This window comes from Paramormyrops kingsleyae, chromosome 19, assembly GCF_048594095.1.
Source record: "Paramormyrops kingsleyae isolate MSU_618 chromosome 19, PKINGS_0.4, whole genome shotgun sequence".
Classification (NCBI taxonomy): Eukaryota; Metazoa; Chordata; class Actinopteri; order Osteoglossiformes; family Mormyridae; genus Paramormyrops; species Paramormyrops kingsleyae.
In genome coordinates, this window is record NC_132815.1 from 12,425,102 (window position 1) to 12,440,782 (window position 15,681).

General features: G+C 42.2%; 1 protein-coding gene across 1 annotated transcript; it reads right to left on the reverse strand.

Moving 5' to 3' along the window:
* Nucleotides 1-9,407: 9,407 nt before the first annotated feature.
* Nucleotides 9,408-11,857, reverse strand: LOC111841275 (uncharacterized). The gene is made up of 2 exons (XM_023806893.2): nt 11,767-11,857; nt 9,408-11,219 (listed from the first exon to the last, which is right to left on the reverse strand). The coding sequence occupies exon 2, from the start codon at nt 11,207-11,209 to the stop codon at nt 10,196-10,198; it is 1,014 nt and encodes a 337-aa protein (XP_023662661.1). The 5' UTR covers nt 11,210-11,219; nt 11,767-11,857; the 3' UTR covers nt 9,408-10,195.
* Nucleotides 11,858-15,681: the final 3,824 nt, after the last annotated feature.

Consider the following 15,681-nt stretch of genomic DNA (forward strand, 5'->3'; position numbering starts at 1 on the left):
ATTGTAGCTTATTTCATCACCTACCAGCCTGGCAATCACCAGATCAGACAAATGCATGTGATTACATTTCACACACACACACACACACACACACACACACACACACACACACACACACACACACACACACACACACAGAGCTATATCATATATTGACATATTCATATCTTTGTGGGGACTATCCATTCATTTCTATGGGGAAAACTCTAATCCCAACATGACTACCTTAACCCCTACCCAGCCCTAACCTTAACCATAAGTAACCAAACAAAATACAAGACTTTTGGCATTTTTACTTTTTTGATTGCAACCACAGATGATTATGAAATTGAGGTTATCCTTATGGGGACCAAAAAAAAATGTCCCAATGACGTAATAGATTACAGGTTTTGATTACACCGTGAGGAAATCTGGTCTCCAAAATGTAATAATTATGAAACACACACATGTGCGTATGCGTATGCATACCATAACTTCAATGTGAATTGAATGTACAAGGAGAGCTGGCCAAGGTAAGTGTGAAATCAGGTTGTGAATTTCATCCAGAACAGCTTCTATTTCAGGTACTGAGTTCACAGAATGACTCATTGAATAAATCCTCGATTACTGGGGGCAGGAGGGTCACTGTGCCTTGAAAGCTCAGAAAGAGCACGACTTCTCGGTAATTTCTGCATTATCAGGCCCATCTATCTCCTTAGGAGGTATGCTTTTTACAAAAATGATAAAACGGTGACATTTCCAAAAAGATCTCTTAGCATGTTCATCGTCAGTAACATAACATAAATATCACTGTTATTTTATCCATTAGAGGAGGAAATATTCTTATCCCACACATTCATTGTTTTTTTTCCCTGAGTGGCTTTATCATTCTGATTCCTGTATTTATGTATTGCGGTAGAAGGGGCCTGTTTCTCGAAAGTCGTGACTGAGTAGCCTGTTGACGGTGTATATCACACCAGCAGCACTTCTCATCAGCTAGCTGTAGCAGAGATGATAAATCTAGGGCAGCCTAATTAACGAAATTGGCCAAGACCACCGAGTGTGGAGAGACACTTTGGGACTGTTCCGTTAGTGACGTTGAGAGAAATGAATATTTGAAAGACTTCCAAGTTTGTGTTTTAAGAGATGCACCCTCCATTACTCTTGAAACACTGGATTTGATGTTTTTTGATACATCATATTATTCAGAATATCCCACTGATGTTGCAATGAAGCAATGGGCAAGTGAATATTTCTTTTTCTATTCTTGGTCCTTTGGCCACAGAAAGGGATGCTCCAACGGTCTTAGCCTACCGGACGGGGTTGAGGGAGCAGGTGATTTTTGTGCCACCTTTTCCAGGAGCAGTGGGGGGCTGCTCACATGCAATGGAAGCTGCTGGGGGAGACACACTGCTGCATCCTGCAATCACAACAGTCATCACTCCATTATGGCCTGTGTACATGCTTTGGATAGGCTCTCCCAGCCAGATCCTTCGCCCGTGCCTATTACCATAACAGGACTTTTGTGGGGGAGTGGTGGGCTTGCACAAGGAAGGGATTAGGGTGAGTGTGTGGGTGTGCAGTTCTCATTCACACCATATTCAGTCCGCCAGACTTCTAGTGGAATGAGAAACTGAAGACGACTTTTGTCTGCCTGAGCCACAGGGGACCGCCGATAGTCCGATTTGCTGCAGGGGACCGCCGATAGTCCGATCTGCTGCAGGGGACCGCCGATAGTCCGATCTGTTGCAGGGGACCTCCGATAGTATGATCTGCTGCAGGGAACCGCCAATAGACCGATCTGCTGCAGGGGACCGGCGATAGTCCGATCTGTTGCAGGGGACCTCCGATAGTCCGATCTGCTGCAGGGGACCGTTGATAGTCCAAACTGTTGCAGGGGACCTCCGATAGTCCGATCTGCTGCAGGGGACCGTCGATAGTCTGAACTGTTGCAGGGGACCGCCGATAGTCCGATCTGTTGCAGGGGACCGTTGATAGTCCAAACTGTTGCAGGGGACCTCCGATAGTCCGATCTGCTGCAGGGGACCGTTGATAGTCCGAACTGTTGCAGGGGACATCCGATAGTCTGATCTGCTGCAGGGGACCGTCGATAGTCTGAACTGTTGCAGGGGACCGCCGATAGTCCGATCTCTTGCAGGAGACTGCCGATAGTCTGATCGGTTGCCTTGGGCTGTCATGATTAGCCATAGTTGGGGTTTTGGTGAGGGAGGGGCTTTGTACTGATATCATTAGACTTATGTATTGCTTCCGGTACCCCGGCTGGGTGTCCAGCAGAAGAAGCTAAGGAGGAATATTGCAGGTATCCCAGCATGCAATGGGTCAGATGGCAGACTGCACACACACACACACACACACACACACACACACAAAAAGTTGTCGATTTGGGAGGAGGAGAGCATTAGGTAAGCAGTAGCCATGTCCCCGTTTTTCAAATTAAATTAAAATATAAAATAAAAGACGATGTGCTTAGTGACTGACACTGGGGGGGTACAACGCCCCCCCCCCATAATGCCTATCCTGAGAGCACAGGGCAAATAAGCATAATAAACAACAAAATGAACAATAACAAAAAAAATACAATGACAACAAAAATGAAATAACATAAAGTGCACAGCTGACTGTGGTGCCTGGGGGGAGCTCGGAGGGTGGGGCAGCAGACACATGGCTGGCATGGCTGGCAAGATCGAGATGCCCGAGAGCGGCAGCTGAAAGCTTTATATAAAAACCATCATTAATCCTGTCAGGAAATATAGATCCAGGAGACTGGGATGAGGAGTGGGATATGAAGGGACATGGTGATGGTATCTTTTGCTCAAAGGACTTGTCATGGCGAACATACTGTATCTTTGTTTACAGATTGCTCTGTGATTAATATAAGCTGTCAACAGTGGAATGATTGGTGACGTGGCAGAGAGGAGCTCTAAGGCGAGCCTTGTGATTGGCTTTTGAGCTCACCTGTTGTCCCTTTTGGAACAAATCAGCTTGGCTATTCTGAAGGTTCAATTGTTGTTTTAAAAGGAAAGTTATTTCAAGTAAGAATTTCATTGTGCTTTGTGCACTGTACTCTGTACATGTGATAATAAAACTCTCTCCTATGTGCTTCTCAAAATTTACAAGGCACATTTGTTGTATATTAATCGTGACAAAAATGACAGCAGGTCAGTGCACATGATCTGCATATAAATCGAAAGACAATGGTCGATGAAATGAAAAGAGGACACCAAAGAGGATATCTTGACTCTGATATTAATTGTGGTTTTATTGAGCTGTTAAATTAAAAGGCACTGAATGCCCACAGACACACAGAATGGCTGAGCTTCATTAAGAAACACATATCAAATGCTGGTCATTTTCTGAAACCCCTTAGCCTGTCAAGGGTTGTGGGGGGTCTGGAGACTATTCTAGAGCCAAGGAACAACCCAGGATGGGATGCCAACCCATCACAGGGCACACTCACACACCAGCCACACACACATGCATACCTATGGGGAACTTGTTAACTCCAATTAGCTTCAGCATGTTTTTGGACTGTGGGGGGGAAACCCCACAATGACACAGGGAGAACAGAACTCCACACACATGGAATCATAGCAGAGTCTCAAACTCAGGTCCAAGGTGACAGTGCTAACCATGCCACTCCCTGTTCTACATGTGACTGATGGAATTTTTCTGGTTGACTAGACCAGCTGAAAGCAAATATGTAACTATATCTATGCATCTGTTATTCATGGCCTGAATGAAGATTGCAATTCTGTTCTTACAATAGAATTTTCAGGACAATATGACCTATGATCCTTCATCAAATCATAAACATTGCTTGAGGGATTAACTTTGTAGATAAATATGGGATTTATCATTGAAACCTATGGCGAAACTGAACCAGATGTGGCTATTTTTTTATTTTATCGATCTTGCCCATTTGATTGTTTATTATATTTTAAGTGAAATGGCACGTCCATTTTCTGAAAGACCACAAGGCAATTTTGACATTTCTTGCTGAAATCTCCAAAGTGGTGGAGTGACGTAAATGTCAGAAGTCACCCATGACATAATACACTCATACACCCCTGAACTGCTGCCTGAATCTCATGATAATAAATCTTCCAGCAAGAGCACAGGGGAAATACGCATAAAACAAAATATAACCACGTAGCTACACAGCATTAACACTTTGATGTAAGAAATGTATCAGCAAGCTTGCACACATGATGATAAAGACACTATCAAAGTACTGTGAACATTTCCGCTTCCAAACATAATTTTACTATAGTAAATTTGGTGAAAATAATATTTTGATCATAAAGTTGCAGATAAGATGACTAGTAGGGGATTATTTTATTATACTAGTAAACAATTAAGGAGATATGAATTCTTTCAGGCAGATATTCTGTCCTGTTTTGCTCTATTCTTTATTCAGAATATAACTGTCATTTTAGAGACTAATTAATACCAAACAGTAATTCATAATCGTTTGTCTGAAGCTAAAGCTACACGCAGGAAATTATTAAAATAAAAATATTGTTAGTAATTGCAACATTGCCAGAGATATTATTATATATTGGCATGAACGATTTCAGGAAAAAATGGATTTAAAAATGCATTTTTAAAAAAAATCTGTCTCCATTTATTTTCAATTGCTACCCAGTTGTGTGATACTCTCAACATTTGAAGCATTCATTCAGTGGGTATACGGTACATTCCGTGGATTCTGCCTGCACATGCCATAAAAGGCTTCAGATGGCTCATACAGGTTTATTAAGGGAAGTATATAAATTAAGGTTCTTTGTGATATAGGAACATATTTAAATTATAATTGCAGCTGGTTATTTAACCTGCTAGATTATGGATGAAGAAACTGACACCCAGTCTTTTCTTGGTGAGAGATGATGGGAAGCTTGTCAGTCATGCCTGTATACAGTTAAAATGGCTTAAATGTCTGTCTGTTCTGTATTACGTGAATTCAACAAGCATTAAGTAAGAATCGGTGCAGTGCGGGGCTTTAACCCTGCAGTTAAGGGTGTAAAATGCACTAAGGTTCTAGGGTACTAAGGCTCTTGCTTTTTATAAAGTGTGGGAGGGGAAACCATGAAGATTGGATGGGGTGAGTGAGCACCATGGTGACACATGCATTTTTTACTACAGGACCGGCGTATTAACCTCTGTTTTTGTCCCCCGGATTCTATTTGCTCATAAAAACAAATAACTGTAGGGTCTTTTAAAAAAAAACAAAAAAAAAAACACTCCTGTAGCGATAAAGTAAATGCAAATTAAGCGAGGAAAGTGGCACATTTAGAGATGCGGAAGAGCTGTGCAGAACTGGCCTGATGTAAAGGTCTGCATCAGCAGGGAGAGCCGGAGCACATTTCTCCCCTTGGTATGTATTTGGTTGTGCAGTGAACTGCTGAATTAATATTTCTTTATTTAGCTGGAGTCATTTAATCCATTTGATGAGATGACGCCTCATGGGAGAAGCTGAGGCACTTTTGTTTCACTGAGTGAAAATTCCCTCGTCGGCTTCTGCTGAGTATTGAACTCCGTTTCATGAAAAGCAGAAAAGCCAAACCAGAGCAAGGATGACCCCAAAAGAGAACCCCCCTCCCCCAAGGGTACCCACAGAAAGGTCTGCGTGGTAACACTTTACTTAAAGCACCCATGTATAATGCATTATACATACCTTCATAATGCATTATAATGGCCCATACTGACCATTATAATGCACTATCAAAATATCTATAGTGCATTATGGTAACACTTCACTTGAGGGGACACAAATAATGTAGTATTATGCTATTATGTATTAATTATCCACAAATTAAGTGTTAATTACAAACTAAGTTCATCATTAATGAATCATGATGCATCTTTTATCTTAGGCAAGTTGCTATATTTGTTACTAAATCTGCTAATTGTGCAAACCATTGTGAACTACTCAAGGAACTACTTTAGGAGCAAATAATGAATAACACGTAAAATACTGATTTCATGTTTGTTCATTAACGAATTGTGATACTTTCATCTCAAGTAGCAACTATTTTTGTTCATGATTTGTACTTCAGTAGTAACTCAGTACTAAGTATTTGTGCCCCGTCATGCAAAGTGTTACCGCATTATAGATGAGAGCTACATAGAGCATTTATAATGCATAGTAAACAAGGCCATAATGGATGCCATTTTATAAATGGCTATAGACATGTCTATAATACCTTCATAATGCATTTGGAAAGTATCTATAAGGCATTATGATGACTGCTTTAAGAAAATTGTTTTTTTTTTAAAAAAAAAAAAAAAAAGGGGGAGAAAAAGAAAAAATCTGAGAAATTTCTTCCACAGTCTATAGCACTCCCTGTGAAAGTGATGGTGGAGAGTCCTTTCTAAACCTTGTTATAGCACAACACCACCAGCAGGGTTACTGGGAGATTAGTGGAGCAGCAGGGATTTCCTCCTGTGCCTGCTGCAGGTGACAAAGGACACACCTGGAGAAAAACGTGCAGATATCATCAATCCATCACTTCAATTCAAACCACTGCTCTGAATAAGCGAACTTGCTGACCCACATTTTAAATGCTCCTAAATCAGCCATAGGCAGCCTATTCTCTAACAATACAGGCTTTGCTCCAGCTGTTTAAACCTATATGCTTTTTTGTTCACTTAAGAACATAGTTGACCTCACAAGGTCATGGTTCAGGAATATCGCACTATTGAGCAGATGGGCTGTTACTGTCAGGGATCCGGGTGGATTTGGTGCGAGAGCGTGACATGGTATAGGAGGATAGGAAGGTGGAGGACCCACTGGCGGCTTCACAGGACAGAGAAGGTTTATTGAAATAAAAAAATGCTACGAAAAAAAAAAAAACTAAAACTCAAAAACTAAAAGGATAACTAAAGCAGACAAGAATTAGGGACCAGGAGAAGGTTAGCAAACAAGCAAAGAACTAAACACAACTAACATACAACAATGAACCACTGGGGAACTAAACTCAGGCAGGAACTTAAATACAGAAACTGAACAGGGTAATGACAAGCAGGAGTGACAGACAATTAACCAATCAGGGAGGGTGCAGGACAATGAGCAATCAGGAAAACACAAAAGGGCAGGCAACAGGTGGAACTAATTAACTCAGGGACTGGGAGGGGAAAACTAAGACACTGACAGAAACAAGGAAACAGAATCTACACTAGGGGAATAAGACCGGTAAAAAAACACAAGCACGGGCACAAAGCATGAAACCAAAACCAAGTACAAATCACAAGACACAGGAACTAGAAAACTCAAATGAAATACCAGGGAACAAAATCCAAAAGCAGAGGGATTCAATCACAAGACAGAGGGGTTTACAGACAACCATCTACTCAATAAGTTGAGCCATATAGCCAACAGTGAACAGGGGAAAGCCAAAGAGGCAACAGAAGCTGACCCTGAGAGTTACAGCTGAATTGTGTCACGACTGTGGACAAGGGACAACCCAAATGCAGGCTGTGATTGAGCAAAGCCCACAAAGGGGGCATTTATTGACAGGATACAACATGCCGACAAGTGGCAATGGCAGAACAGGGACCACAAGCGTGGGAGACGCTAACATACCTGAATAACAAGGGATCTAACACAAGGCAGCTGTGAGTGATTATCAGGAGCGCAGGGACAAGAGGTAAGACTAACGAGTCCCAGACTTGGCTAATTTGGAGCCCCACCTGAGGGGAAACAAGGGGATCAGATAGGCGGGCAGGCTGGATGTGACAAACTGATGTCCAGGATTCTCTTTCTCACTCTCAAGGCTTTCTAGGTTTTTCTGGAAAAACATTTAAAACGATCAATGTACAGTTTGCGCAATCGATAAAATCCAGTATTTCTAAGAAAATGAGAAATATAGGAGTAAAATACATGTGGGAAAATTAAGCAAACGTTCTTCAAACAAAATTCAAAATATCATTTGGAAATACATTAATTCTCAACTTTAATAATTTTCGGATTGAGCCATCAGTGCATACAGGAGCAGAAGGTCAAATAATAGTCAAGGACATAGTGCTGGAGGGAAAGTTGCTGGAGGGGCACAGCTGTTAATCGGAAATGCTCAGGTAAAGTGTCTGACTGTGTAAATGCCTGTTTTTGAGGATGCATGAGACAAACAGGTAAACACTGGTGAATATTGTTATAACGGAAATTCAGAAGCTCTTTCATTTGAAGACTCAAAGAGGTACCTCGGCAACAGCTCCACGTTACATATCTGTTACAGAACTAGAATCACAGAGGGAATTAGACTGCAGTTTTATTTCAAGACTCGACTTTTCTTTTCCCCTTCAGGAGCACTGTGGAATTTTTTTTAATTAACATAAGTAACCATAACCTCCTCCTTCCTCCTGGCGGACGGCGTAAATCATAGGCTGCTGAGGGTGAGACAGTTGGCTGTCCCCCCGAAGGACACGCGACAAAGGCGCCGCAGAACTCTTGCGCGCGATCCCGGCAAGCGGGTGCGGAGACACGCGCGTGCACGAACATGTTTCCCATTTAATCTGTAAAATGCTTTTCATTAGAACAAAATGTCGAAGTGCTGAGATAAATATAAAATACGATAATATATAAAAAAGACAGAAAAGACACATAAAACACACAAAAAAACGGAAGAACTTAAAAGGTAGGCTTCTAGACCAGATTTAAAAAGGAGCAGAGACTGAGGAGACTGTAAGTGATCTGGGAAGGTGTTCCACAGGGGGGGGGGGGGGGGGAGGCAGCAGAGCAAAGCGCTCTGTCCCCCATGGAGATGAGATTAGTCCTGGGAACATGGAGGGTTTATGGGTTCAGCAATTTCAGTTGCAAGTTTGGTTAATGAGAAATTCTTTGGGGTATATGCTATCCCAAAGGAAACAGGTAGCCAATGAAGTGATTACAATACTGGAGTAAACTGACTCTCGTCAGGATGCTGGCTACACTGTTTTGGATGTATTGGAGATTCTGAAGGGAAGAATGTTACAATAATTCAGCCAGGCTGAGTTTTTAGGGTCTGCAAAGCTGAGGGTGGGTCTTCGGGGACCCACAGTCGCTCCATGTCTTTGCTCCCTCCAGGCTTCCAGCCAGAACGTCCACATTTTTGCTCCCTCCCAGCTCCCGTGCAAAAATGTGGCTCCACAAGGACCATATTTGGAAACACTGCTCAAAAGAATATGGGAAGGTCGTGGCCAGAAAATGTGTCGTGATTTATAGCAGAACGCTGGACATGGGGGTGTTGACCAGAAAAAAAACATCTGTTTTTGAGCTGTTCAACTGCAGAAAGTTGAGTTTCATTCAGGTTTTAATCTCTTCAAGGTAGGTGGTTAGAGGTAAAGTTGCTGCAGATGTAAATGCAGTAATATGGGTAGAGAAGAAATTTAAGATGTTTATTTTTTTTTACCATGAATTTCAAAACACAACCTGATGCAATTTCAAACCTTTATTATGTAAGTGCCTATTACAAGCTGTATACAATGAGTATTAAGCAGTTTGCTGTCATATATAATATATCACTCAACTTGAATAATCAGACTTGAATACATTGCCAACGAACGATCAGTCGCTCTGAGTCTGGCCCCCTCTGGTGGCATTGGAGATGAATAAAACATGTTTTTCTTTTTCAAATATTAATACGAATTGTGTGTTTATGTAAAGGGGAAGGAAGCATGGCTCAGAATCGTGATTGACCACAACGTGCTATACAGTCAAAGGGGTGCGTTTGGGCTTTTCAGCTTCTGAAAAACAGGGCTTTAGAAAGACACTGAGCCTGGTGAAGTGTTTGGAGAACCCAAGGGCCAAGCAGGAGAGAAACGCTACCTATTGGACTCACAGTGTCATAGACGTGTGGGAGGGGAGAGTTTTTCACTTCTGGTGTTGACGTAGATGTGTCTTAGAAATTAAATAGAATTTAACAGAAATCGCCAAATGTAAGAGTGACAAGATGAGCCTTAAATTTGTTTGCGAGGAGTAAATGTATTGTAATGCCTTCTGGATTCATTGTTCAAAGAAAAACATTAATGAAACCAAAACTCAAGTGGCTGAAACTGACAGCTATCTATTTAAAAAAGCACAAATCTACTGTTATTCGATTCCATTATCTTTAAGCTTAAATAACCACATAATTTCAAGCAAAGAGAGTGCCATGCAGCTATTTTCAGATTTGGGAAGTCTGCAAAGAGAATCACATCCCCTTGGTGTGCATTACCTGGCATCCTATTCTGTCTTTAACTCTTCTTCAGTAAGGGACAAGATAGGCCTTCCCTTGAGGGATTCAGGACTGTCACACTGTATGTTCTCTGGGAAAAACACTACTTTCTGGTGGTCTCGCAGCCACTTCCAGAGGTAAACCACATCTACCTTGCATTCCCAGGGGTTTTGAGAGAGGTCCACCCCCTGGCCGGCACCAGACCCCAGAGCGGGCAGCTTGTCCAAAAGGCCAGACTGCAGAGAACAGAGCTTGTTGTCGTTGAGGCTCAGAACTTCCAGATGGTGCAAACCCTGGAATAGGGCGGCGGGCAACTTATACAGCTGGTTTTCCTGCAGGAACAGATGTGTTAGGTTGGAGGAGTGCTGGAAAGCGGATTGGTCCACGGAGCTCAACCTGTTCCCCTCCAGGTGGAGCCTCTGCAGGTTGGGAAGGGAATCTAGGATCCCGGCAGGCAGCTTCTCCAAGCGATTGTTGCTCAGGTCTAGCCTCTCCAGCTTTGTTAGGTCCTGCAGCAGCTTGGTGGGCATGGAGCTCAGGCGGTTCCCTCCCAGGTCCAGCCAGGTGATATTGCTGGAGGCAGGGAGCCACTCAGCATCAGCTGTGAGGAGCATGTTATCTCTGAGCACCAGGTTCACCAGTGGCGCGTGGTTGAACACTGCAGCTGGCAGACGTTCTAGCCGGTTTCCCGTGAGGTCCAGCGTGTGCAGGTGGACCAGACCCTTCAACAGGTCTTCTGGAAGACTACTGAGCTGATTCCCAGACAGGTGCAGTTCCTGCAAGAGGGGTACAGCCTCCAACTGGTGGGCAAATATAGAGCTCAGGTTGGTGAACTCAATAAACAGAGAGGTGGTGTTGCTGGGAAGACGGTCGTAGGGAAAGACCGTGAAAGCGATGTTGCTGCAGACCACCTCAGTAGCATTGCTGGAAAAGTGGCATATGCACACGTGAGGGCAGCAGAGGCTGCCATAGCAACAGTAGCTGCTTAGAACCATCAATGGGAGGAGGATCCAGGAGTCCATCTCGGTAGCACTGTGGGATTCATAAGCGGCACAATGGTGCTCAGTCGCTTGTGCTTTCTGTTCATCTAATGTCACAGAATAACAAAGTGCAATCTGTCTACACAGATCAGTGACCGACAGCCTTTAGATAGAAAACATACATGCAGCCAAATTAAACCTGTTAAGGTTTCTGAACTAATCCTTCCAAAACAAGCTGATCCACTCAGTTGAAACTAGGAACTTACAGGTAATGGAGATGGTGCAACCTAGTATCCTGTTTTAATATTAAAGGTTCAGTGCTATGAGCTGTCTTGCTTGGCTAAAATACACTTGTGACCAGAGGTCGTCTGCTCTTACGTGAGGCTGTGCTGTTTCACCACCGGCCAAGATGCCTTGATAAATCACCCTGCTATAAAATAGGTACTTACAGGTCATACTGAAAGCTGCTTTGATTAGTAGTATTAGTGGACAATCATGTGATGATATTCACATAATTGCAGAAATATGTAAGCTATCCTTGGGTACAACAGCTGTGTTTCATGACCGAAACCCATGAAGTACATGAGGAAAAGCCTTACCTTCTGTCCTGCAGCCAGGTAGCTATTAGGACAGAGTGGATTCACAGTCTGTCTTATATGAGAACAGTTTGGGCAACTTTTTAACCTGCAGTATTTCAACACTTCTGACTGGAAACGAGTCAGAGGTTCAGTTTGTTTGTACTGTCGCCGCTTGTCAAAGTGCAAATATCACATGAGTGCAAAGCTCTGAGAGGGGCGAGACACACTGTGCTGCTCCAGATTAGCCATCGCTAACAAACCAACCATCTAGCTGGGAAATCAGCTGTCCAGATAACAGCAGAAAATATGCAAATTTACCGAAAGCCATCTATCAGAAGTACAACCAAGAAGACCAATCAGATGCAATGCAAGTAAAAAAAAAATATTATTCTTAGTTCTGGGGTAAAAAAATGTACAGTACAAACGCATAACATTATAACCTGCATGTCAAAATTACCTGCAAATTTTTTTTTGCTGTGTTTAGCGCCTTGCTGGAAAAGGAAGAAGGGATTTATGAGTGATGATCAGACGAAGCTTCTTTGAAGAATTGAAGATTTCCAGCCAACTGTGTCAACAGTTCATAGTTGAAGCTTCAAGTGAACACTGAGGACATCTATTGGTCAGACGGTGAATGGCGTAAAACAATGAGGCATAAAGCAAAGAACAATTAAGCAATACAGGACACCACTTGTGACAAATCTCTGAGTGTTATGAATACAACTGGGGATTCACATAAATATACTTTTTTTAAAATTAAAAACATTATTAGCTAGAAGGGGGGCTGTCGGAAACGCCAGTCACCTGCTCCGCCCATCCAGTCTGTACGCCTTGCACACTCACCAACCTGTAGAATTTCTAGAACTACTGGGTAGATCACCTGAAAATGTAAAAGTCAATAAATGATGTTTTGCAAAGCCTAGCTAAGCTCAAAATAAATAAATCACAGGGCCCTGATGGCATCTTACCTATAGTGTTAAAAGAGATGAGGGATATTATTTGCCGACCCTTAACATTACTGTTTCAAAAATCCTTATCTGAAGGTGTGGTACCTTCTGATTGGAAGCATGCCAACATAACGCCCATTTTCAAAAAAGGGGATAGAAGTAATTTGTCAAACTATAGGCCAATCAGTCTAACTTGTATAACTGGTAAAGTTATGGAGGCTATAATCAAAGAGAAAATGGTAGATTACCTGGACTCAAATAACATTTTGAGGGATAGCCAGCATGGATTTAGGAGAGGTAGATCCTGTTTAACAAATCTGTTGGAGTTTTTTGAGGAAGCTACTCAGGAAGTTGATGATAAGAAGGCCTATGATGTCATCTATTTAGATTTCCAAAAGGCTTTTGATGTTGTTCCCCACAAGAGGCTCTCACTTAAACTCAAAGCGACAGGTATTTTAGGAACTGTAGCGACTTGGATTGATAACTGGTTAACGGATAGGAAGCAGCGAGTAGTTATAAGAGGCTCGATGTCACAGTGGGCCTGCGTTCATAGTGGGGTACCGCAGGGTTCAATTTTAGGACCACTTTTGTTCCTAATTTACATAAATGATATAGACACCAATATATACAGTAAACTGGTGAAATTTGCAGATGACACCAAGGTGGGTGGTGTAGCAGATACTGAACTAGCGGCTCAGCAGCTACAGCGGGATCTTAATTTAATTAGTGACTGGGCTGACACCTGGCAGATGAAATTTAACATAGACAAATGTAAGGTACTCCATGTAGGGAGCAGAAATATAAAGTACAGGTATTTTATGGGACCTACTGAAATAAAGGTAGCTGATTATGAGAAAGACCTTGGTGTGTATGTTGATGCTTCCATGTCTCATTCTCGCCAGTGTGGGGAAGCAATAAAAAAGGCCAATAGGATGTTGGGGTACATCTCCAGGTGTGTGGAGTTTAAGTCAAGGGAGGTAATGCTAAGATTATACAATTCCTTGGTGAGACCTCACCTAGAATATTGTGTACAGGTTTGGTCACCATATCTTAAAAAGGACATAGCGGCCTTAGAAAAGGTGCAGCGTAGGGCCACAAGAATGATTCCTGGTCTTAGAGGAATGTCATACGAGGAAAGGTTATTTGAGCTAAATCTGTTCAGCCTCAAGCAAAGGAGACTGAGGGGGGACATGATCCAGGTCTATAAGATTCTAACAGGTTTGGATGCTGTTCAACCGAATAGTTACTTCAGCATTAGTTCAAATACAAGAACTCGTGGCCATAGGTGGAAATTAGCGGGAGAACATTTCAAACTGGATTTAAGGAAGCACTTCTTTACACAGCGTGTAGTCAGAGTATGGAATAGTCTTCCTGATAACGTAGTGCAAGCTGAATCCTTGGGTTCCTTTAAATCAGAGCTAGATAAGATTTTAACAACTCTGAGCTATTAGTTAAGTTCTCCCCAAGCGAGCTCGATGGGCCGAATGGCCTCCTCTCGTTTGTATAGTTCTTATGTTCTTATGTTCTTAAATGTGTTTTTTTTAGTGCAGTACATTCCACTTACATGACAAATTGCAGACTCTGGCCCCAGTTATGAGCTTATCTGTATTTCTTAATGTTCATGTGCAGCATTTTTTTTTTACTGGGCATGATGTATTAAATCATGTGCGCAGTTTAGTTTAAATCAAGTACATTTTTCAGATAGGAAAGCATATATACATATTTCAGTATTTTGACATGTATTATAAAACCCCTAGTATGTATCCTGCTCCACGAGCTCAACCAAACATGCTGTGCGTTTCTTGGCAATAGGTTATCCATTCTTAAATGGGTAGCATTTCATTGGTTGGACCTGCGTTCCTTTCGATGATGTGATAGGCTGATATGGGCTAGCAAGCAAGGTTTCTTGCTAACATTTCATCAAAGTTTCACACTTACTTATCGATTCAATTTTATATGTCAGTAAGCGCACATATTTATATCGTCCAGCTCTATATCATTCCATAATAAGAGAAGAAAACGTTCTATACCACATATCTGCAGCTGTAAATATCACTCTGAGCACGGCAATCATGTAGAGCTATAGGGCCAGACAGGTCCTATCACAGGCACAGACCTAATCTGCATGTCTTTGGACTGTGGGAGGAAACCGGAGCACCCGGAGGAAACCCACGCATGCACGGGGAGAACATGCTACTATATTATTATTATATATTACTATTATTATTTATAATAATTGTTGTTATCATTATTCTTGATGATGTATTATTTTGCACTCATACTTATTCCTGACTGTGAATTATTAGGTTTCCATTTTTAAAATTCTTTTTAAAACCATAAATAAAATAAAGTTGTGGTAAGCTTAGGATTCATGTATTTTTATCAAATAAGCTCAGGGAGAGAACACTGAACGATCTCCAAGATCAAATTTATGACAACACGGACAGACACTAATCTTCTGAAAGACCACCATGACATCACCTTTGCTATCCACAATATAAACTTTATTATTCTAATAGGAGGATCTGTTGAGCTCAGATGTTCTAGCTGCAGCTTCTGGAGACGCCGACTTGAGGTAGGACGACTGTGGGCTCTGCATCACCTGCTCTGCCTCCTCTGTGGGGGGTTGGCAGTCCTGCTCATACCTCAGCCAAGCGCTTTGGCTGGACGCATCTTGTGTCTTTGGACAAGCAGAATGCTTTTTGAGAGCAGCCAAGTGCAGACCTACTGGTGGTACCAAGTGCAGACTCCTCCATGTCTCATACTTGAAAGAGGGGGGCCGTTTCTGAGGGGTTCCTGTCCCTGTGTGTTTTAAAATTAACCCTAATTTCTGCAGTTATTGTCACAGCATTCCGTTTTAAAAACTGCGCCACTGTGCTAAAAAATCTCACCAGATTTAAAAGTAAACAAGCTGTTACCATGGAAACGCAATCATGCGTCAGAGCTGGGCGATATTGCAGTACATTTGCATTGTGTGTTTTCTACTGGATGG